This window comes from Mastigoproctus giganteus, chromosome 4, assembly GCF_048544385.1.
Source record: "Mastigoproctus giganteus isolate SK-2022 chromosome 4, ASM4854438v1, whole genome shotgun sequence".
NCBI lineage: Eukaryota > Metazoa > Arthropoda > Arachnida > Uropygi > Thelyphonidae > Mastigoproctus > Mastigoproctus giganteus.
Window position 1 is genome coordinate 194,870,631 of NC_143578.1, and position 25,304 is coordinate 194,895,934.

At 37.6% G+C, this 25,304-nt stretch overlaps 1 protein-coding gene across 1 annotated transcript in view; it reads right to left on the bottom strand.

Moving 5' to 3' along the window:
• Positions 1 to 25,304, bottom strand: part of LOC150087297 (uncharacterized) — a 184,869-nt gene that overhangs the window by 31,930 nt on the left and 127,635 nt on the right. The window contains exons 7-8 of the mRNA XM_090372440.1: positions 22,008 to 22,139; positions 6,137 to 6,248 (exon numbers count right to left, since the gene is read on the bottom strand). Of these exons, the coding sequence (XP_090228566.1) occupies positions 6,137 to 6,248; positions 22,008 to 22,139 (244 nt within the window). The remainder of the gene's footprint in view (positions 1 to 6,136; positions 6,249 to 22,007; positions 22,140 to 25,304) is intronic.

Sequence of the window (25,304 nt, forward strand, 5' to 3'; positions counted from 1 at the left end):
TTAACATGGTCATTAACATCAGAAAGAAGTTGAAGAAAGCTTACAGAATGCTATATCTCCAATATTGGATCAAAGGGACACACTCTAAGTTCTGAATAATTTGTGTATGTGAGGGAGAGAAGGGGTAAGTAAAATCCAATATTTTATACTTGGAAGAGAGAAGCAGCAGACCATATCAACAAACAGTGTATATACAAGAATCCTAACAATGAACAATGAATATTATTTTAGTATAAGATCTTTACAAGGTCAAGCTTCAACATTCAAAATGTGTGAAGAGCACATTGTCTCAGACATTTATTCATGACTGGAATACTTGCGATACTCACAAATTACCCTAAGGAATTTGATCTCTTCACCTGAAGAAATTGGATGCTCACTGACAATAGTTGTATCCCCACATTGTTTTTTTTTATTGAGTTTGAACATGTTAATTTGCAACAACACAAAAATGGATATGTAATCAACAAAACTATCAGTCCTAGATTGGGCCACACTCAAGGCATTCAATATCAAACACATTAGAATCACTGGATGACTTAATGAGCAAGCATTTTTTTATGCACTGGAAAGAAGGATACAAAAATTGCAGAAAATAGGGATGCTGAGATTGAGCTAACTTGAGGAATTCCAATATGCTGATTACAGAATTTCTAAAGGGAAGAAATCTCCTTATAATACTTACCAAGAAGCCATGCAGATATCCATCTAATGGTGAGTGAAATAGTTTTGAAGAAACTGAATGAGGGAAGCAATTTTTACAAAATCAAAGAATGCAATTAGATCAAAAAGAGTGTATGAAGATTTCTTTTTGAGTCCCATGCTGAGTAAATTTCAGATCCAGTTCAGTCAAGCGAAGGTTGAATAGCTTTCAATGGTGACTTTACTTGATATATTTGATATGTCAGAACCTTCAGCAAAGCTCTCTTCAAAGTTTTCAGAAAGACGGAGCCAATGAATAAAATCTGATTTAAAATTTTTAAGTTCTGTGGATCCATTCTTCTTTGGAATTGGGATGACCTTATATAAAACCTACAACCGTGAAATCCAGTTTGCTGTTAAAATCAAACTGGATTTTTTTTACAAACTGTTATTACAATAAATCAGAAACAGTTTATGGCCATGAAACAGAAATTAGGAATTTCATCAATTCCAACAGAAGACTAGTTTGTTAAATGGTTGACCATCTAACAAACTAATTCACCTACACCCTTTCACCTACACCTTTTGAACAGCTGAAATGACAGCGTAAGACATCACCTCAGACTAGTACTCTGGTGAAGATGGGCATAAAATTATTATTGAATCCCATAATAAAATCAGAACAGGCAGACAGACCAAAGTGAACAGGAAATTCCCCACCATTACAGAAAATTCTCTTTCTTTTCACAGCTCTTAATCTAGAATAATTTGAGACTGTATCCTCCTTAGCACAACTGAAGTGGTAATGCACAGAATGAAATATAGCAAATGATCACTCAATGAAAAATTATTTGAAAAATTTGTGAGCTACCCTATTTAGTTTCAAAAAATTCTACAATTTCCTTATTTTACCACTATATGGTGTGATTTGAGTATATATAGCCTTTTGACACTGACAAAATGGCAATAAAACAAGACCAATGTGAAGACCAGACAGTCACATGAATCAAGGTAAGCCATAGTTATGCTATGTAAAGAGAGAGAGAGAGAGAGAGAGAGAGAGAGAGAGAGAGAGAGAGAGAGAGAGAGAGAGAGAGAGAGAGAGTAAATAATGACAGAGCCCTCTTGATGATTGAATTTGGAAGAGAAAACCTTTTTAAGCTTTTAAGGCTCACAATTCATAGATTATCAAATAATGATGAAAAAGTAATCAGGAATTTTGCATTAGAACTGGAATAATTACCTGTATAAACTGAATTTTCTTATAAATGATTAAATACCATATTATATTGATAATAAAAATTACAAACTATGTAAATACATTTACTGAAAATGTCACATGCCACATGAACACATTGCTATTATGACCAATGTGCTCAAAAAAAAAAAAAAAAAAAAAAAAAATAATAATATATATATATACACACACACACACTGTATATAATAATTCCAGTAAACATAAGGTTGTGACATAAGTCTGTATGTCTTTTATAGAAGATCACTCTGAGCTTTAATTAATGCCCTACACTTGTCTGGAATGCTGTACTTACACAGCTCGTGATATGGCAAGTGGAGGGAAGAGTCATTGCAAGTCAAATATATTGAAAGATACAATTTTCTGTTTCCTGAAAGTAGTCTCTAATAACAGGCAGAATAATCTTTTATCCTTCAACTTGGTGCATTTTTAAAGCCACAAGAGTGGTTGTGTTGTTATACAGAATTCATCACTCAGGTTTTGCAGCTAAATAGCAAGAAATAATTGAAAAGGAGAAACTTTAAAAAATTATTCTTAACTTCGACAGTATATTGGTTAATAATATCAGAAATTATCTTTGCAAACAATAGTCTTGTTATCCAAAAAAAATTAAGGCAGTTTTCACTTGCTTCTCAACCAACAGCTGACAGCTTTATATAAAATTAACACTATTACTTTATTAAACCTAAATTTTTACTCCAAAATGGAGCCTTAAAGAATTTTTTAAAGTCACACTTTTCCAATTAAAAAATAATTAATAAGGCAAATGGGGACATTCTTCATGCCTGAGGAATACTAAGATTTTCATATATTTTTTTGAAAATCCATGCAAAATTCACACACATATATCTCTACATCCCTGGTCAAAGGATTATTTCTTTATTTATTTTTTAAATAGTAGTAGCAGTCACCATGAATAGTATCACTTAAAGTGTATCAAAGTCCACTGCTTTGCTTGTTATACATTCCCAAACTAATTGGCTCCATGGAACCTCACTATTGATTCACTGCATTAGGGTGCTACTCTACACTAGGACTACAACGAATGTAATCCTATCTGATCCATAGTGGTTAAATTTGCACTCAGAGACTATTACAGACTCCTATTACTGAACTGTCCAGTTAGCATATTTTTTAGTACACTTCGAATGTTTTTTCCTCATGGATTTGGCCAATAAGAGTTTCTTACAAAGTCAATATGCTTTCAGACCATTCATGACAAGTATTTTTCAGACAGTTTTCTGCCTTGCTTTTACATCAATATGTTTCTCCCCCATGACTATTAAGCTATAGAGCTTTCATGACAAATTTGGAAGGTTATATGTTTTTTTAGAAGGTGCTCTTGTGCTGACAACTAATCTACTTCAATCCTGTTCCAGTTTTTTTTTTTTTTTGGTAAAATTTATGCTATATATATAAATATAGCATAAAGTTTGTTATTTCATATATATATAAATATATATATATATATATATATGAAATAACAAAATAATACTATTATACCAAGTGAAAATTCTTAATAAATAGGTTTTATTAAACTCATATAATGCAAGCTCAGTACTACACTAATTTGTTAGCAGGTGACATTTCAGAATTCTTGCTGAAGCCAACCTTCAGACCATAACTGCTATGAGGGGGATATAAGAACATCTTCACAACATGAAAATGACTATGAAATTAGCATTAGCATTAGTAGAGGCATATGATGCAAGAAAGCAAGCTTATTCAGCATCAGCCAAAAAAAAAAAAAAAAACCCTCTCCCATTTCACCCCTCCGTTCGTTTGAAATACCTGTCCAGTTGAGCTTTAAATTTGTTTAGGCTATCAACTTCAACAACAAGTGATGGAAGTCGGTTCCACCAACCAACCACCCGCTGGCCAAAGGCAAATTTCCGCACATCTATCCGACATCCGTCCTTCCTCAATTTGAATTTATGCCCTCTGAGGTGATTATTCTGAGAAAGATGAAGAATACCATTGGCATTGAGCATGCTCAAACCATTCAAAGCCTTATACACCTCTATCAGATCACCTCGCCGGTGCCTAGTCTCCAGACTCTGTAATTTGCAAAACTTAAGCCTTTCTTCGTAAGAGCAACCCTTTGTTCCATTTACTAATCTTGTTGCCCTTCTCTGTACCCGTTCCAGCAGCTCTACATCCTTCTTGAAATGAGGCCTCCAGACCTGTATACAGTACTCAAGATGTGGCCTAACCATTGCCTTATACAAGGGAATAATCACCTCCTTATCCCTGCTAGAAAAATTCCTGTATATCATTGACAAGACACCATGAGCTACTCTTGCAGCTCGTCTGCACTGCTCAGAGAACTTCATATCTGCCTGCACAATTACCCCCAGGTCCTTTTCATTCTCCACCACTGTCAGTGTAGTACCGCAGAGTTGATACATTGCTCTGGGGTTACTGTTACCCATATGTAGTACTTTACATTTGTCAATGTTAAACTTCATTTGCCACCTCTCAGCCCATCTGTTCAACCTTTCCAGATCCTGTTGCAGCAGCATAGCGTCAGTAGTGTCCTTAAGAAATTACAACTAATGTTAAGTTAAGGAATGCATACACTCACATTAATATAATGTTGAGAATACAGAGGATTTAGAACTCTATAGTCAATTTAAACCCCCAAGTTAAATATTAAATAGAAACTGAAAATTATATCTACATACACTTTGGACGAACCAGACTTACTTCCTCCTCTATAATACAAACAACAAAAACTTGCCTCATGCAAGGCTATATAAAGAGAACCAGGTAAGATATGGTTCAATACCTTACAGGTCTCATCATCCAGTACAACTCAGCCAGTCCCCACTGCATGAAAATAGGGATAATGAAATCGCATATACTTTGAGCCCTCAAGATATGTGGCACCCACCAACTTGTGCAAAATGAACTCTCAACCATAACACAAGTAGTCCTCAACAACAGTTACCCATTTCATGTGATAAACAAAGTAATAGAACAGACCAAAAAAAAATCAATGAATCCAGAAGAAAAATGAAATATCTCCCACATATATATATCCTGTGTCCCAAACATCATTGTTGTTGTTGTTGTTATTTTGGTTTTTAGAGCATTAGCGACTAAGGCCATATTGCTCCGGGGATATGTGGTGGTCATTCCCTGACCTTTCCGCATCCTCTGTATTCGGTGGTCACGGGCTCGAACCCCGGTCTAATCAAGAAGCATGTGCTACGCACTGCTGCTCCTGCCCACCTGGCTATGGAGGCACCAGACATCATTGAAAAGGTGGCAAAAGCAGCCAGAAAACAAGGAATAGCTACCTTCTTCAGCAGCTCTTGTTCCCTTAAACAAAGGTTCAAATTACCAGAAGATAATCTACGATTATCTTCTGGCATGCCCATTACAGTCCGCAGCTCCATAAGGTGCATGTTGGCCAGTTCAACGTTTGAATACTCGTCCATCCTACTGCCTCGGGAACCGGTTCGCAAATGCGGACTTCCAGCGGGATCGCTGTTCACTTGACCTCCAGTTCAACGTTCTTTACCGCATGATGAAGGCATTTCGGACCCTGCAATGATGTGTGATTCCGATTCGTGTTTGTGCCCCCTACACCTCCTGCAAGTTTGTCGCACTGGTAGTGAATCACCCTGTATAATAAATGCTTCTACATGCAGCTGCTAGAATAACATCTTGATGGACAAATCAGGCCTACTATTTACACCACCAAAAGGAATTCCTGTTGTAGAAAAAGAAGGCAATGCAATTATCTTACAATGAGACAGTAAAAGTATTCACAGTATAGTCAAACCATAAAACTCAGAACTGACCACTGCTCAAATAACATGATGCACAAAATTCAATGCATAACCAGATGGGCACTAAAGCAATAAGAGTATCAACTACAGTTTTTATAAATTCTTAGATTGAAGAATATGTAAGCAAACTGCTTATCTAGTTCTTACTCTAGCCTAATACTTCACTTCAGATAAAAAAAAAAATGCAGGATATTGTGACTTTGTGCTCATGGGAAAGCCTATTAAAAATACCATTTACCAATAACTTGTACAAGATGAAATTAAGCATATAGTCAGCTACCAAAACAACAAAAGTCACAAGCTGCTACGTATATAACATCTTTAAATTGCATATATTTTAGGGGTTGTTTGAAATTTTATGATAAAAAAAATTCCTTTATAAGACTACTAATTACTAACAATAAACATATGTGGACAGTTATTTCATTATTAATAGACTTACCAATCTGTGCTTTTTTCCAACATTTTTTCACTGGCATAACAGTACTAAATATATCCAAACTAACATGATAAGCCTTTTGAAACAAAGAGGCTGGTGCATTTTTTTTTAAATCCTGGAGAAAATACAATACAATCCATGATATAATTTTCTGCATGTACGCATTCTAATATATATTCAACTGTCACATACTGAAACAATTTGAATCTAATTTGAAAAAAAAAAAAAAAAAAAAGCAAAGGAGCTACACAACTGGTAAATTTTGGGTACATAATGATTTTATTCTTTATGTGTTTAATCATCAAAGTTGAATATTGTACAATAATGTGCATACTTTTTTTTTTTTTTAACAGGTATCCAAAGTGATATCAGAAAAGTTGAAAAAAAATCAAAAAAAAATCAGGATCATGCAATCACTAAATATCCTTGTAAGAGACCCGGGACATACACTCATTGATTGCTGAATTGTGACCACTCCTTCAATAATGGATAATGCCACATAGTTTGCTGTATAAAAAGTCAAACAGCTTCCTATGTTATAGCAGTGGTAATCTGCATTTGGTCATGCAAGTAAAAGCTATAAAGTAGCAGTTATGGGATGTAGTAAAGATATCACAGAGTTTCAAAAGGGCACAATTGTGGGGATCTTGTATGTCGGATGCTTCCATATCAGATATGGCATGTCTTCTTGGTTGCTCACAGCCCACTGTGGTTAAGGTATAGAAAGAATGGTGTTGAATGGGCCAAATCACCTTCCACCAACAGAGTTGTACAGGATTACAACTTTGTCAGTGGAAGGTGATCATGAACAAAGGTGGATGTTCATGGTAGCAAAGGATGCAGTGTGTTGTACAGACTCAATGGTAGATTGCTGAGCAACAGCTGAGATTGCGAAACAATATCCCATATGACAATGTGCTACGCACTCAGACTTTTGGAGTTTCACAGCAGATGACTCAAGAAACACCCTCTCCTCATTGCTGATCATTGTTGACGGCAAATGCTGTAGTGTCAACAACATCCTAGTTGGGCACCGGAGAACTGGAAATGAATGTTGCTGGCTGGATGAGTCCAAATACCTGATGCAACATGCCAATGAATGCCTTCATGTGTGGTGCAAGCAACACAAGTCCATGGACCCATTATGCATGGTTCCTGGCAGATATGGGGGAAACCCCTGGTGTCATTAGACTCAAAACACTGTGCATGGTACTATCCAAGCAGGTGGCAGTGGTTGCTTAATATGGGACATGAGAAGAACTAGGACCCCTGGTACATATGGACCAATGTTCCACTGGTGAGGTCAACTGGCAGCTCTTAGGAGACCATGTGCACACTATATTGCATTTTCCCCCCAACAGAAATGAGATCTTCTAAGATGATAATGCACTGTGTGACTAGGCCTGCACTATTCATGAGTGGTTGAAGGAAAACAGTGAAGATATTACCCATTTTGATTGGCCTCCAAATTTGCCTGACCTCAATCCAATTGAACACCTATGAGATGTTTTGGAATGGGAAGTAAGGCATATGGACACACAATACTGTGACACAATATTGTGACACTGGAAAGCCTTGCAGGCAGCGTGGCTGCATATCCCTATGGGCATCTTCAGACATCTAGTAGACCCAATGTCTAAGTGTGGCTGTTATCAATGCAAATGGTGGCCTTAACATGGTATTACATAAGTGGTCACAATTCATTGATCACTAAGTGTATATTGGAGTATATCAAATACATTATGTGAAGATACCCCGTCATATGCAACATTTTTTTAAATTTATTTATTAAAGAAGACCATCTCAGCTAGCTTTCCTGGCAACCCCACCATCTATCGCAATACTGTAAAGATAATTTATAGCAAAACATACTACCACTAGTTGGTTATCGATCCTGACACATGGACGGCCAGGGATCGTGTGCCAGTGTATGGATAATACCAAACCAACATCCGTCTGCCAGAGTGCTGATAACACAATACATAGCATCAATATAATACCCTTCATTTGGAGGAAATGTTAGTTCATTAATTCATATATCAATGAAACAGCTATGTTGCACTAAAGCTGATCATGAGCCTTCTGGTCTTGATTAGAGGATAAGTCTTTCTCACGAGGAAATATTTAACTGCTTCACCTCACCACAGAAAGTCGACTTTGTATTCACTACATAAAATCACAATCAAGATAAGTCAAGAACTTTGTTCCCACAACAACAATATATAATAGCACTGCTCAGGAAATGGAACACAATCCATATACAAGTCCATGCAGTAATGGAATGAACAGGGGATGCAGTATCCTTTCATTAACTACTGCAGATCAGTAGCAGACTAGCCCATATCAACAATTCACTATTCATATGACATATTACAAATTCAAACTCAAGTCTGGCCCCTAAATGCTGCTCCTACCTCAACACAGATCAATTCAGTTCATACAGGTCACATACCACTGTATGAGATATTTCCCAGTCACAGACAACTTATGATCTTCTATCTAAAGTGCTACAAGACAGCATTCGCTCACTTATACATCTGAATTGCACAAATGTCCCGCTCACTGTAGATCTAACTTATACAAGCATCCACTCACTTTGGTTAGTTTTTATTTTTTTGTTGTTGGCGCATCGGCTTCTGTGGCCACAATGCACCTCCCAAAGTTTTTGCATTTACTCTGATCCAAGCCTGAGGCGGGATTCGAACCCACAACCTTTGAACCTGGTAGGTAAAGTGCCTGGCCGGGTAGGCACTTTACCTACCTGGCTAGCCCGGTCGGCACTTTGGTTAGTGTTGTACACTAACCAAAGCAGGATCACAGTCATAAGTATGTGTAACCAGGAGCCATAACTTTTTACAATCAGACACTAACCATTGAAACATCCATGCCCGTTTCCAAAAAGCAATGTTTTTCATCAGGTCAGCCCACAAACATCCACACAAAGTCATGTCATTCATCTAACAATCCACCCACTCACTGTGGTTTCAACAGGGTAAGTGTCCACCATTATTCGAAACAGTTTACCTCACATCCTCTGCTTACTCTGTTTCAAGTATGTAACAGTAAAGAAGTGTGTCATCCTGGTAAGGGTAGTCATTATGATGATGCAAAGTCCAGGAAGCAGTTAACTGTAACCACAACTGAAGCCATCAATAAGCTCCCTGACAGCATAATAGAGGAAGAAGATTGCCACCTGCTATATAGCCAATACCCTTAGGATGTCCCAGGAAAAAGTGTAGCACATTATGAGTAATGTTCTAGCAATACACTCTTCTGTGCATTGGGTTCCCAAACATTTTGACACCTGATCAAAAATATGATACTGGCTCTTAATGTTTCTCCCCATCTTCCAAAGGCCAAATTAATTCCTTCAGTTAAGGTGATGGCAGTCTTTTTGGGATTCAAAGGGTTTGCTATAAGTGGATTATTTAGAAAAGGGTCAGACAATCAGGAGGCAGCATTATTTTTCACAAGTTGAATGACAATATCAAGGTTAAATGACATGGAAAGTTCATAAAATGAATAATCTTTTATCAGGACAATATGGTGGCACACTTATTCATGATCACAATCAATAACAATTCATGTCGCAGATTCTATTTTGACAAACATTTGTTTTATTCACCTGATTTAGTACCATACACTTCCATCTTCTCCCCAACTTGAAAAAAACAATTAGTCGGGACAGTTTAAAGGACAAACCACAATAAGGATGAATGCATGTAACAATGGAAGCACAAAATAAGACCATAATGCTGATTTCTAAATGCAATCAACAACTTACCACCTGAAATCCAAGCTGAGTTCAATAGGAACAGAGAAACTCCTGTGTCTACATCCACTGTGGAACCTCATCTTAAACAAGTAGGACTTTATGGTCAGGGTAGTGGTCTGAAAACCCTTATTAAAACCAGAAAATTGAAAGAAACAGTTGGCTTGGGTTAAAAGCCATCAACAATGGACAACTGAAGAGTTGAAAAGATGCTGTGGACGGATGAACCCAAATTCAAAATTTTTGGATTCAAGTGAAGAGTTTATGTGAGACACTCAACTGAAGAAAAAATGGTACCACACTGTTAAGTGCCTACGGTCAAGCATGGTGATTGTTCTATCATGATCTGGGGGTTGCTTCTGTTTTTCTGGAGTGGTGACATTTCCAGAATTGAAAGAATTTTAAGAAAAGAAAGTTATCAAAACATTCTTGGATATAATGCAATATCCTTTGGACTTCAACTTTGTGGAATAAAGTTTATATTACAAGACAATGACCTGAATCAGAGCTCTAAGCTGTGCAGGAACTTTCTAGCAACTAAATAACAGGAGGAGATATTGTAAACTATGGTGTGGCCACCTCAATCACCTGACTTAAAATCCAATAGAGCTTTTATGGAATCATCTAGACCAACAAGTCAGTGAAGTCTGCTCATCTTTGCAGACTTTATGGGAAACTTTGCAGATCATTTGGAATAATGTTAGTCAAGACACCATCACAAAATTGACAATGCCACATCTGTGTAAGGCAGTGATAAAATCTTGAGGGTATTTTGGTGAAAAATCAGCATAGTTGTTAATATTAATCATTTCAATATTTTTGCTGTAAATTTTTTGATGCTTAATAAAAAATCTTAAAGTACTTTGCAGTTTTTTTTTTTTTTTTTTTTTATATATAAAACCATACATTGTCATATGCTATGATTCCAAACTTTTAGGTGAGTGTGGGTATATACTGTATATATATGTATTCTTTTTCTTTTAATTCTATTGTTGAATTTTAATAGTTTGAATTAAGAAATACTGCTGAATACTAAGTGGAAAAAGCACACAAGCAGAAATATGTGTGCATCTGTAACTTTAAAACTGAAGTACCTAATAGATTCCTGTTTATATTTTATGACTGTATTTTCTTTTAATTTTAAGCAGAATTAATAAAATTTGCTGCATACTTCTACATGAATATATTATATTTGACTGCAGTGTTAATTAAGCAGCATCAAAAATCCATGTAGTCTGGCAGTTGTTATTAGTTCTGGAGTGAGCAAAAAGTAACACATGAAATCTCAAACTGGAGTAAAGAGTATGACCTATAATGTTGAAAGCTGCTATTAATCATAAAATATTAAATGTCATAAATTACAAAATGAGCTGATGAATAAAGATCCTAAAAACACTTTTGCTGATTTTTTTTTTTTTTTGTTGATAAGTTTTGTTTTTAAGTAATTTGTCTCTTGTTGGAAAACATGGGTTTGCAGAAAGTCAGGAAGAATACTGAAAACTGTTCGCTTGCGGCCAACTGCTAAACACAGCATTTTCTAGGAACCTTATCTGGTACAGTATATGAAGTGAACCAATTTTTACCATTATTTCAAAGGGGACAACATACATTTAACAACCATCAGTTGCAAGGATTCAGCAAACTACATTGTCAAAAGCATCATACAACTGGAAGCAGGAAAATAGGTTAACTCCTGTGGGCATTGCAAAATTTTGACAAAAATGTTACAGAGCACGTGTGAGCATGTTGACCAAAATTATGCAAAAGTTATTGTCAGCCATCAAATATGGATGATTTAAAAAGTAAAATTAATTCAAATACTAACATATATAATAACTTTTATATTAACTCTTTAAAGCATATCAGAAACATATTTTATAATTATTGTTTTATTTTATTCTGATTTAAAACTGTACATGACAAAAAAAAAATCTTCCTGTGAAGGAAGGATGCAAGAGTTCTTGGATTTGTAGGAAGAAAGTTAGCAGCAGCATAGCAAAATGCAATTTCAGCCTAAAAGAAAACAATTTGATTGGAGTAAGTGGGGTAAATGCAAATAATAAGCATCTAGTTTTAAATTGCCTAGGGGCAAATTTTTATTTGAATTACCATATTAGAGGGCTTGGTAACAGGATAGTGTGTTTTTACAAGAATGGGAAACACTTAAATAGAATTGGTGAAAGAATATTTGCTGATGCTATTGAGGCAGTGTCAAGTGAGTTGGAAAACTGTTAACTGAGGGGAAACAGGCTAACACAATAACAGCAGCCACAGGCAGAGGTGTAAGTAATTCTTGAACAAACCTTCCATTGGAACGTGCAGCAACCTGGAAAACAAGATGAGGATCTCAAGGCTTGCTGGGGGAAGGGAGCAATCCTCATGGAACAAGCAAATACATGGACTGTGCTAGGGTTACTAAGGATAAAAACAGGTGCATGTATACTAATTTTAAGAACACAGTAAATAAATTTGATGAATCTGAAGTACTGGTGAAGTTGTCAAATTCAGACATGGGGTTATCAGACACATGGTGTTACTCAGAATTAAGGAATGCAAAATTTGGATGTGAGGAATATGTGTACAGAAACAACAGGCAGGAGAGGAGGGAATGGGTTATGCTCTTAGTTAAGAAGCACATAAAATCCAAGGCAGTGCATGGATGGCCAGTGCAATGTTGAGTCAGTTTGGTGCAACATAAAAACTAAGAAAACAAAAATGAGAGTGGGAGTGTGTTACAGTCCTAATGACTGTGATGAGTATAATGAACAAATGTGCTGACATATAGAGTGAGCCAGTAAATCAGAATGTCCTATAATGGGGAGACTTTAACTTTCCAGATACTGACTGGACCCTGCGGGTTGGTCATTCCCATAGTAGCAAGAATTCTGTGGATTTAGATGAGAAGCAGCCATTAAGGTGTGGATTAAGATGTGGATTAAGAAGCAGCCATCTTTGGATGGCTGCTTCTTACATGTATGTCAGAGGCAACAAGAGAAAGCAATACTCTCGATCTGCTTATCAGCAGCAACCCTTCATGCATTAAGAGTCTGCAGATAAAAGACCCACAAAGTGGCTGTGATCACAGTGTATTGATGTTAGACTTATTTAAAGATGTAACTACTGCCAAGGGAAGAGACTTTTGCTTTATAATGGTTTAACCATTAATGATCCTGCTCAGGTTGCTGAGGTATTTTCATCTACAGTCACACACAAGGAATTTTTTAGGAATGGGTATGCCAGAAGTGTATTGTATTCTAACAGGGAGCTGAATGATTTCGTGATAGCCAGAAGGAAAGTGGTAGAGAAATCGTTCAAGCTAAATGTAAAAAAGGCACCTGGGGTGGATGGGATCTATCCAATTATATTAAGGGAAGCAATAAAAGATGAAAGCAAACCTTTAGCCATGATTATAAAAATTTGTATTCTTGGATTCAGGAGAGGTCTGTATGGACTGGTGAATCTATTCCCACACAATCGGAGATCAAAGGGTGACATGAGTAATTACAAACCTGCTAGCTGACTTCTGTTTTAGAGAAAATACAGGTCGACCATCACTAATCCGGTTCCGCCGCTAATTTGGACAAAATTTCCGCAAGCATAATTCCAAATTTCCTGGTTTGGCACACTGACCTGCCGCTACTGTTTTGGCGGCGTTGGTTGCAGCATCAGCTGTTGGCACGAACTTGTAAACAATGGCAAGCCATTCCTACTTGTTTTTCTGCATTTATTATTATAATACCTGCTCACATTTAGCCCCAACCATGGTTCCAATGCATAAAGGAAGTGCTTCTCGTGGTTTAAAGTGCTAACACCATGCATTGTCCATAACAGATAAAGTTGAACTTCTGGAAAAAACTTGACAGCGGCGTGTCTGTGAGAAGCTTGTGCGAATTATACAACATTGGCTCTTCAACAGTGTATGACATAAAGAAACAGAAAGAAAAATTGCTCCAGTTCTTTGCTAACAGTGGAGAAAGAGACAGATGGGCATAAGGAAAACAATGGAAGACAGAAAAAAAGTTCAGAACTGGATAAAGCTTATTTTAGACAAATGCTCTGCACATCCGAAAGCAGAACTTCTGGTAAAAAATAATGTTTAGTATCTACCTCCTACCTAACTGTATGTCATTAATTCAACCACTGGACAATGGCATATTACGTTCTCTTAAGTCTAAGTATCGTTCCGTTTATGAGGCACCTACTGAGTGCAGTTAAATCTGGCAGACCACTACAGGAGTTTCTTAAGGAATTTAATATGAGAAATATGGTTTACTGCATTGCCAATGCTTGAAAGCCTGTAGAGGTATTCACACTAAAAATGGATGGCATAAATTGCGGCCAGGTTTAATGTTTGAGTCTGCACCTGGTGAAGACACTGCAAATGACTTTACAGGATTTAGGGTTTCAAAGGAAAAGCAGATTATACATGAACTGCTTTCTTTCGCTCGTGATCTAACTAATCCTGCTGCCAAGGATCTTGTATTGAGGATGGATGAAGATAATGTTGAAGAATGAATGAATAGAATGGATGAATAGAAGCTGTAGCTACTGTTCATCATTATAGTGACTCAAATCATGCAGATGGTTGTAAGTCCGGAGAAAGAAGATAGTGGAGAAGAGAGCAGTGATAAAAATGAGGAAGATGTAGCAGAAAGAATCTCTATTGATAAGTTAATTCAGTTGACAGGTGAAGTGCTAAAAAGTCTAGAGCAACACAGTTTTATAACTAAACAAGAAATAATGAATGTTTACATGCTGCAGGATAAACTAATCAAAAAAAGACCAAAATATATGAAACAGCTTAGCTTGCAAGATATGTTCAATAAAAATCGTGCAACAGAGGAGTCAACATTTTAAAATCCAGTGAAATCAACTTCTGCTCATCCAGATGTGCTGCCATCATCATCATCATCAGTTCCTGAAGAAGATGATGTTGGGCCAGGTTCATCACCAGTTCCTGATGTTTCAGTCACCTTTCAAGATGAAGATGATGATCCTGACATCCCCCCACTTCCTGATATGTAACTCTGCTTAGTTGTAAATTCCAGCTCTTCACTTTGGAAGCAGCCATGATGAACTTTCTTACATAAGTCAACAGAATTACTGTACCTGTACCCTTTATTTTACCTGTTCTTCATTAAAATTTCACTTGCTTTTCATTTAATGTTTATTTTTCCTTTATTAACCAACTTGTACTGATTTACAGGGTATTTTAAAGGTAGGATGAGATGGTTAGCTGTTGGGTAAACTGCATGTGCTAATCTAACCACCGGTGATCTGGCAACCTCACCAATCCGACACCCCACAGGTCCCAACGATGCCAGATTAGTGATGGTCAACCTGTAATAGAGTCACTAGTAAAGAAGTAATTCCGTATCATCTAGACAGGAATGCAGTTATTATGTAGACATAGCATGGATTTGTTAAGGAGTAATTGGATTGGATACTGTATTATGGTAACAAAGGAACTGGCTGCAAAAAATAAATTTGAAACCACATACTTTGATTTCCAAAAATCTTTTGATACTGTTACACATAAAAGACTGCTTTACAAATTGGAAGAGTGTGGCATTAAGGGCAAGTTACTGCTATGGCTAAAAAGAAGGATGAATGGGAGAAGACAGAGAGTGGTTATTAAAGTCACTCTTCTTTGTGGGGTAATATTATTAGTAATTCAGTGCTGGGCCCGTTGTTGCTTTCTATAATTATTAATTATATAGAAGAAGGCATAGTTGGGCTTAATATCTAAATTTGCAGATGGGCTGAAAAGTGACAATTGAAGTTTAGCTTGACAAATTCAAGGTGCTTCGTATGTGTAGCAGTAATCTCATATTAGGGGCAAAAGTTGATGACGTAGAACAGATATCATCTTTTAAGGGCCAAAAGGTGATGTTGTACACGTTGGAACTAATGACATTAACAGTAAGAGATCTGCAGATTTACTCAACAAGTACAGGTCAATGTTGAAAAAAAGTCACGAGTTAGGGTTGAATGTGAAAGTGTCTGCAATTCTGCCCAGACATGATAGGTGGGAGTATATGATGAGAGCCTTGTCGATCAATGTGGCCCTGGAGAGATTGTGCAAGGCTCAAGGGGTAGAATTTTTTTCAGTCTGGTCTGTGCTTGCTGACAGGGATGGGGTACACTTAAATAGAAAGGATGAAAGAATATTTGCTGATGCTATCAAGGCAGTGTTATGTGGGTTGGAAAACTGCTAGCTTGGGGGGGGGATACACAGACTAAAAGGTTAACAGCGGCCACAGGTAGAGGCAAAAGTGATTCTTGCACTGCTTCTATTAGAATGAGCAGCAGCCTGGAAAGCAAGGTAATGGAGATTTCCAGGACTGCTGGGAGTCATAGTGGAACAAGTAAATACATGGGCTGTGTTAGGGTAACTAAGAGTAGGAACAGGCGCATGTATACTTGCATGTACACCAATGCTAGGAGTACAGTTAATAAATTTGATGAGTTTGAAGTGTTAGTCAAGACATCAAAGGCAGATACTGTTGGGATATCAGAGACGTGGTGTCACACAGATATAAGCAGTGCAGAATTGGAATTTGGGGAGTACAATGTGTACACAAAGGATAGACAGGATAGGGAGGAGGGTTATGCTGTTAGTTAAGAAACACAAAATCTAAGGAAGTGCATCCAATTGATGTTGGTGGACAATGCAGTGTTGAGTCTGTTTGGTGTGAAATAAGCACTGGGAAAGGAAAAATGAGAGTAGCTGTGTGTTATGTTTGTTTGTTATTTGGTTTTTAGGAGCATTAGCAACTAAGGCCACATTGCTCCGGGATATGCGGTGGTCATTCCCTGACCTTTCTGCATCCTCCGTATTTGGTGGTGGTGACGGGCTCGAACCCCAGTCTAATCAAGAAGCGTGCGCTACGCACTGCTGCTCCTTCCCACCTGGCTACGGAGGCGCCGCTGTGTTATAGGCCTGATGAATCTGATGAGTATAATGAGCAATTGTGCAGAGAAATAGAGTGGGCCAGTAAATCAGAATGTCTTATAATGGGGGATTTTAACTTTCCAGATACTGACTGGAACTTGTGGGTTGGTGACTCGCACACTAGCAAGACTTTTATGGATTTATTCGATGATTGTTTTCTACAGCAAAATGTTCAAGAGGCAACCAGAGAGAGTAATACTCTTGATCTGATTATCAGCAGTGATTATACATGCATTAAGAATTTGGAACCACTGGGTGACAGTGAAAACAATGTACTCATGTTACTTAAAGATGTAACTACCATCAAGGCTACAGGGAAGGGCTTTTGCTTTCGTAAAGGTGACTACAGAGGTCTCAGACAGTTTTTAATTTATGTACTGTGGGATCAACTGATGATGTTACCAATGTTGAATTCTAAATGGAAATTTAGCCTTCAGGGACTTAATTTTGGAGGCTACTAGGCCTTTCATTCCAACAAAGAAATACTGTTCAAGGTTTAGGCCTAAATGGATGTCAGATGAATTAATGAGGCTCATGGCAGAGAAGAAGAATGTATGGGATGCATTTAAAGTATCGGGTGACACAGAAGCCTATGGCAGGTATAAACTAGTCTGTAATCAAGTCACAAAGAGGTTAGGCAGGCAAAGGCAGATTACAAGAAATCTTTGGCAAAGGATGCAGAGAAAAACAGCAAAGAGTTCTTTACTTATGTAAATGCAAGAACGGATGAATCAGTTTGGACCACTTAACATAGATGGGTTGAGTATTGATCATGCTCAGGTAGCTGATAAACTGAATGAGTATTTTGCATCTACATTCACACATGAGGAGTCATTCAATGAGGGGAGTGCCAGAAGTTTATCAAATACTAACAGGGAGCGAAGTGATTTTGTAATAACTAAGAGCAAAGTGGAGCAGAAATTGTTGAAGTTAAATATAAGGAAGGCACCTGGGGTGGACAGGATCTATTCAGTGGAGGCAGCAAAGGAAGTAAGCAAACCCTTAGCCATAATTATGAGAGCTTCCTTGGACTCAGGGGAGGTTCCCATTGACTGGAGATGTGCAAATGTGACCCCAATTCACAAAGGAGGATCAAAGGCTGACACAAGTAATTATAGACCTGTGAGTTTAATTTGTGTTCTGGGGAAAATAATGGAATCATGGTTAAGAAGTATTGCAGGATCATCTAGACAAGACTGCAGTCACAGTTAAGACACAGCATGGGTTTGTTAAAGGGAGGTCTTGTCTGACCAATTTGATAGGATACTATGATGTGGTCACAAAGGAACTGAATGGCAAAAATTATATTTATATGATATATTTGGATTTCAGGAAAGCTTTTGATACTGTTGCACATGGAAGACTGCTGTGCAAATTGGAGATGTATGGCATTAAGGGTAAGTTGCTAAAATGGATAAAGGGATGATTGAATGGTAATCAATGGACACTGCTCTTCATGGACAAATGTTATTAGTGGAGTTCTTCAGGGTTTGGTGTTGTGCGCATTGTTGTTTTGTATATTTATCAATGATATCGATGAAGGTATATCAGGTTTAATGTCCAAGTTTGTAGATGATACAAAGGTTGGCAGGGTTTGTTAACGACAGTAAAGACAGTACGCTACGCCAACTGGATCTAGATAAGTTGGGAAAATGGGCTGAGAAGTGGCAACTGAAGTATAACATTGACAAATGCAAAGTACTGCAACATACCAACTGAGTGTGGTACTACACTCAGGGAGGTGGAAAGTGAAAAAGACCTGGGGGAATTGTGCAGTCAAATATGAAGTTGCCTGAGCAGTGCAGACGGGCTACCAAGGCAGGTCATCGAGTCTTGTCAATGATATATAGGAATTTTGCTAGTAGGGACAGGGAGGTGAAAATCCTGTTATACAAGGCAATGGTCAGTACTGTGTACAGGTCTGGAGGCCTCATTTTAAGAAGGATAGAAGTTGCTAGAACGAGTACAAAGAAGGGCAACAAGATTTGTGAGGGGAACAAAGGGGTGCTCTTGCCAAGAAAGGCTTAAGTTCTGCAAATTGCAGCACCTGGAGAGCAGGCATCTGTGAGGTGATCTGATTGAATTGTATAAGGCCTTGAATGGGTTGAGCAAGCTGAATGCTGATGGGATTCTTCCTCTTGCTCAGACTAAGAATCTGAGGGGGCACAGTTTCAAATAGAGGTGTGGAAATTTGCCTTTAGTCGATCAGGCTTCCATCTTTTGTTGTGGAAGCTAATAGCCTAAATAAATTTAAGGCTGAGCTGGACAGGCATCTGGAACTAATGGAGGGGGATTTTTTTGGCTGAAAGCAAAAAAACAAGAAAGCAAACTTATGCAGCGTATGCCTCTACTGATGCTAATGCTAATTAACATATCAACTTTCACATTCAGGGTAGTGGATAATGAAAAAACTTGGGGGGTGGGGGGTAAATTGAAATTATCTGAGCAGTGCAGATAGGCTGCTAGGACAGCTCATTGCATTTTATCAATGATATACAGGAATTTTTTCAGCAGGGAGAAGGAGGCAATTATCCTGTTGTTTAAGACAATGGTTAGGCCACACCTTGAGTACTTTCAAACCTAACACAGGTTTGTAAATCTCATTTGCACAAGGATTTGGATTTGTTGGAACAGGTGCAGAGAAGAGTAATGAGATTAGTGAGTGGAACAAAAGAGTGTTTTTAACCAATGTCTGGAGATGTTGGTAAGCTTTGCATCTGCGAGGAGATCTGATTGAGTGGATTGCGTAAACTTGCTGCTGAGGTAATGGCATCCTTCCTCTTGCTCAGACTACACGGAAGTAGGATAAATTCAAACTGAAGAAGGATGGTCACAGGATAGATGTGTGGAAATTTGTCTTTAGTCAGTGGACAGTTGATTGTTGGAATAGGTGTCCATCTGGTATTGTGTAAATTGATACTCTGAATGAATTCAAGTAAGAACTAGACAAACTACTAGAGGGGACTTTTTTTTAGTTGATGCTGTCGAAGCTTGTTTGCAATATTTTCTACTATTAATACTAGGGGTGAAAATATTCTGGATGTGATCATTACCCATGAAACAGATGACTAGGGCTCACAGTGCAGGAAGTGATCATGTAGTCCTTAGTTGAATGATGAAGAGGTTTCTGCTGGTAAAGGCATGGAGTTTGGTTTCAGGAAAATGGATTACAATAGTTTACATTGCCTCTATCAACTGAGCCAGAAGTATATCAAACAATCTGTCTAACATTTTAGATGGGCTGACTGGGCTAGCCAGGTGGGTCAAGTGCCTGCCTGGCAACCCAATGGTCACGGGTTCGAATCCCGCCTCGGGCTTGGATCAGAGCAAAAATGCAAAAACCTTGTGAGGTGCATTATGGGCCACAGAAGCCAATACACCAACAACTAACAAAAAAAAAAAAAAAAAAATTTTAGACGGATTGATTTGTGATTTGTAAAGAAAATGAGCAGCATGAAGTTAGCAATATCAAAATTACAGAAAATTGTTTATTAAAAAACGTCTTCCAACCTAAAGGCAAGTAAAATTACTGAAGTTGATGACATATACTCAGTAATTCTGAAGGAGGCAGCGAGAAAGTACACTGACCATTAAGGTTAATTATGGGAGCATCGTTAGGCTCAGAAAAGATTGGACTGGAAGTGCCATAATATTGATATTGCAGAAGACTGTTTATCAGAAATCTTCCTACCTAAAGGCAAGTAAAATTACTGAAGTTGATGGCCCAGTAATGAAGGAGGGGGTCAGAAAGTACATTGACCATTAAGGTTAATATTATGGGATGTCATTAGGCTCAGAAGAGATTCCTCTGGAATGGAAAAGTGCCAATGTATCACAAATACACAAAGGTGGTTCTTAGAGTGAAGTGGTCACTTCACTCTAAAAGGTGTGTAACTTCAGACTTCAGTGGTAGGGAAAATCATGGACACGATAAAGTGTGCAATACTAAGACATTCAGATATAAATGGAATTCTGGAGAGTATATGACATGGTTTTAAGGGGAAAATCATATTTAACCAAACTGGTAAGCTATTTTGACACAGTTACTCATGCGCTTGATGTAGGAAATAATTGGTTTTTAGCAAATCATTGGACTCAGTTGCTCGTGAGAAGTTTTATTAATCACAACCCTCTGCTTCCTGCAAGGCAGGAAGCAGAGGGTTGTGATTAATAGTTACTCTTCAGATTGGGCTAATGTTAGAAGAGGAGTCCCTCAAAGATCAGTTCTGTGACTATTGCTGTTTCTGATTTTCATAAATGACATGAACAAAGGGATAGAAGGGCTGATGTTAAAATTTGCAGACGATGTGAAGATTTGGAGATAGGTTAATGATCACTTGCCAAGCAGGATGACTTGGATAGCTTTCAAGGATGGTAAGGAAAGTGGCAGCTTTGTTTTAATGCAGCAAAATGCAAGGTCTTACACTTGGGGAATAGCAACCACAGATTAACTTATGCACTTGGTGGTTGAATTAAAAACAGTAAAGGAAAAAATGGATTTGGGAGTAATAATAGAGTTGGACATGATGGTAGTGCAGACAGGTGGCAATGAAGGCCATGGTGTCTTACCAATGATTTGTCAAACATTTGTTTGTAGAGATAGAGAGGTCATAATCCCACTGTATAAGGCAATTGTAAGACCATAACAAAAAAAAGACATCAAGATTCTTGAAAGAGTGCAAAAACAGGCAACCTGTTTGGTGAGATTTGCAAAATAGCACCTGTACAAGGAAAGAGTTTGAATATGTGGGCTATAGAGCTTAGCAACCAGATGCCTTTGAGGGGACTTGATTGAGGTCTGTAAGGCTCTGAGATGTGATAGTAAAATGAATGAAGGCAAAATTTTCATTATTATAAATGATTCTAGAACTAGAAGTCACAAATTCAAATTGCAGGAAAAGAGATTTAGACTGGATTGTAGGAAGGTTTTTCTTTTAGTTAGCAAGTTGTTAATTATTAGGAATAAGTTACTTCAACGGGTAGTTGAGGATAATATCTTGGGGGAAATTCAAGGTCAGCTGGAAAGTCACCTATACCTTTATTATTTTATTTATTTATTTATTATTATTTTTTTTTTTATGGCCAGTGCAGCAAAAGCCTGTGGCTTCCTTGCATATATGACTAATACTAAATTATTTTAACCTTACCTTTAACTCATCACACTGGTTACAGAAGCATTTCCACGTTCGTTCTAAACATTTTGAAACATAAACTGCTAAGCCCTGCGAATGTTGCGGCAAGTTGAGAGTTGTAACATTAGCAAGTAATACCTCAGCTTTCTGATTGAAGGAGAAAATGGCACTTTATTTAAAAATGGGTGGAAATAAATAAATATAACAGACAAAAGATATAATTTGGAGGCAATTAATAAGAAATCTCAACATGGCTATAATACAATTTCATTAATTAATTAACTGGTAAGTTATACTACATAAATTAATTCCTTACTAAATAACTCATTTAACAATTGAATTTCATTTATTTATTTTTGTGTAATAGTCTTGACAGAAAGGAGACAAATATATTCTCTTTTATTATCTCTCCAGAGGGTATATTTTTGAAACAAACTGCTAAGCTCTGCGAATGTTGTGGCAAGTTGAGAGTTGTAACATTAGCAAGTAATACCTCAGCTTTCTGATTGAAGGAGAAAATGGCACTTTATTTAAAAATAAATTATAGAGAAAAGAAAATGAAAGAGGCAAACTTGATTCTGTCATGAGTGAGGGACTACAAGGTGATCCCACCCCAAAAAACTGAAAGATCTATTAATGTATAACACAGTTTCATTTATTAATTAAATATTTATTATAAATTTATTATAAATATTTTCCATTTACAACTGTTTTTATTGTAAGATTCTAAGATGGATTGTTGGGTGTCTGCAGGCAGAAGTTGTGATTAATGGATATTCTTCAGATTGGTGTAACGTCAGGAGTGGGGGGCCCCTCAAGGATTGATTTTTGGACCACTGTCGTTTCTCATTTTCATAAATGACATTGATGAAGGGATAGAAGGAGTGATGTCATTATTTTCAGATTACGTAAAGATTGTCAGTACCCCTTCATGATGACTTGAACAGAATTCAAAGATGGTCAGAGATTGGCAGCTATGTTTCAATGCTGCTAAATGCAAGGTTTATACTTGGGGAATAGCAACCACCAAATAAATTATACACTTGGTGGGATTGAGTTAAAAAGAAGTGGAGGAGGAAAGGGATCTAGGAGTTACAACACGGGCAGATATGAAGTTTTCTGAACAGTGTAAACTGGCACCCAGGAAAGCCCACAGTGTCTTATCGATGATTTATCGAACTGTATAATCCCACTGTATAGGGCAATTGTTGTTGTTGTTATTTGGTTTTTCAGGAGCATTAGCAACTAAGGCCATATTGCTCCATGATATGCGGTGGTCATTCCCTGACCTTTCCGCATCCTCCGTATTTGGTGGTGACAGGCTCGAACCCCGGTCTAATCAAGAAGCGTGTGCTACGCACTGCTGCTCCTTCCCACCTGGCTACGGAGGCGATAGGGCAATTGTAAGACCACGTTTGGAATACCGTGGTCAAGTATGGAGACTTCATCTGAAAAAAGACACTGAGCTTCTTGAAAAGTCCAAAGATGGGCAGCTCGAATGGTGAGATCGGCAGAAGGACGACTGTATGAGGAAAGACTCCAATTATGTGGGCTACAGAGCTTGGCAACCAGGCACATCAGAGGTGACCTGATTGAGGTTTATAAGGCTCTGAGAGGGATTAATAAAATGAATGAAGGTGGAATTCTTACTGTTAAAGAATTCCAGAACTAGAGGCTATAAATTCAAATTACTGTGGTTTAGATTAGATGGTAGGAAGTCTTCTTTTAGCTAGGGAATTGTTGATTGTTGAAACAAGCTGCTCTCGCAGGTAGTTAAGGCTGAAATTTGAATAAATTCAAACATCAACTGGAGTTACCTGTTTGAGAAGGGAAGCATATAATTTGTATTTTCTTATGCATCTTGAGTAGTTGGATTTTTTTTTTTCTTTGACAATGCAGCAAAAGCCTGTGGCTTCCTTGCACTATATGGCAAATACTATTACTATTGCCAGTAACAAAACTAAAGAATATTTTTATGCATAACATTTTTCTGATATTTCAATTTTTCTGATGTCCCTCATGATTTTCTGGAAGGGTTCCAAATACACTTCCTAAAATATAGTTCATCATTTCATATTCTTTTATTTCTAATCCATCTATAATCTTCATAACTTAACTTTTTGTAAAGGAATCACAACTGTTCAGGCATGAAATTCTCTGAATAGGTGCTAGAACAGCTCATGCAGTTTTAATTTTTCCAGCAGGTATATGGAAGTAATTATTCTGCTGAATAAGGCAATGACTAGGCTGCATCTTGAGTACTGCATACACTTCCAGACCTGTATGCAAGGAAGCCTGAGGCTTATGCTGCACCAGCCAAAAAAAAGAAAAAAAAAAAAAAACACACCATTCCCGAGTTACCCTGAGAGAGAGAGAGAGAGAGAGAGAGAGAGAGAGAGAGAGAGAGAGAGCGCGCGCGCGAGCAAGAAAAGTAGAAGGAAATCACCAAGAATGATGATATCCAGCTCAGGACCCTGGGTATGAGGGAGTATGTAAATATAACATGGAAAATGCATATAGTTGTATAGAAAGCTTAGTTTCTTTGCTTCTTTTGGTCTTTACTAATAAGTCCTTGGTACCAGTGTCACTCAAAACATTATCTACCTTGGTAATAAAGAAAACAACATAGCCTAGTTTTTTTCCCCCCACTTCATTCAATATATAACCTCCATTTTGAGGACTTGAAAAAGAGGAGTCTTTGTTCTGTTCTCTGTAAAAGCCATTTACAGCTTTTTCAGATCATTAACATTGGCATATGATGCAAGAAAGCAAGGTTATGCAGCATCAGCCCAAAAAAAAAAAAAAAAAAAACTTCCACTTCACCCCTCTGTTCGTTCAAAATACCTGTCCAGCTGAGCCTTAAACTTATTTAGGCTATCAACCTCCACCACAAGGGATGGAAGTCTGTTCCAACAACCAACCACCCGCTGGCTAAAGGCAAATTTCCGCACGTCTATCCTACATCTGTCTTTCCTCAATTTGAATTTATGCCCTCTCAGGTGATTATTCTGAACTAGAGGAAGTATCCCGTCAGCATTGAGCATGCTCAAACCATTCAAGGCTTTATACACCTCTATCAGATCACCTCGCTGGTGCCTAGTCTCCAGACACTGTAATTTGCAAAACTTAAGCCTTTCTTCGTAAGAGCACCCCTTTGTTCCATTCACTAATCTTGTTGCCCTTCTCTGTACCTGTTCCAGCAGCTCTACGTCCTTCTTGAAATGAGGCCTCCAGACCTGTATACAGTACTCTAGGTGTGGCCTGACCATTGCCTTATACAAGGGAATAATTACCTCCTTATCCCTGCTGGAA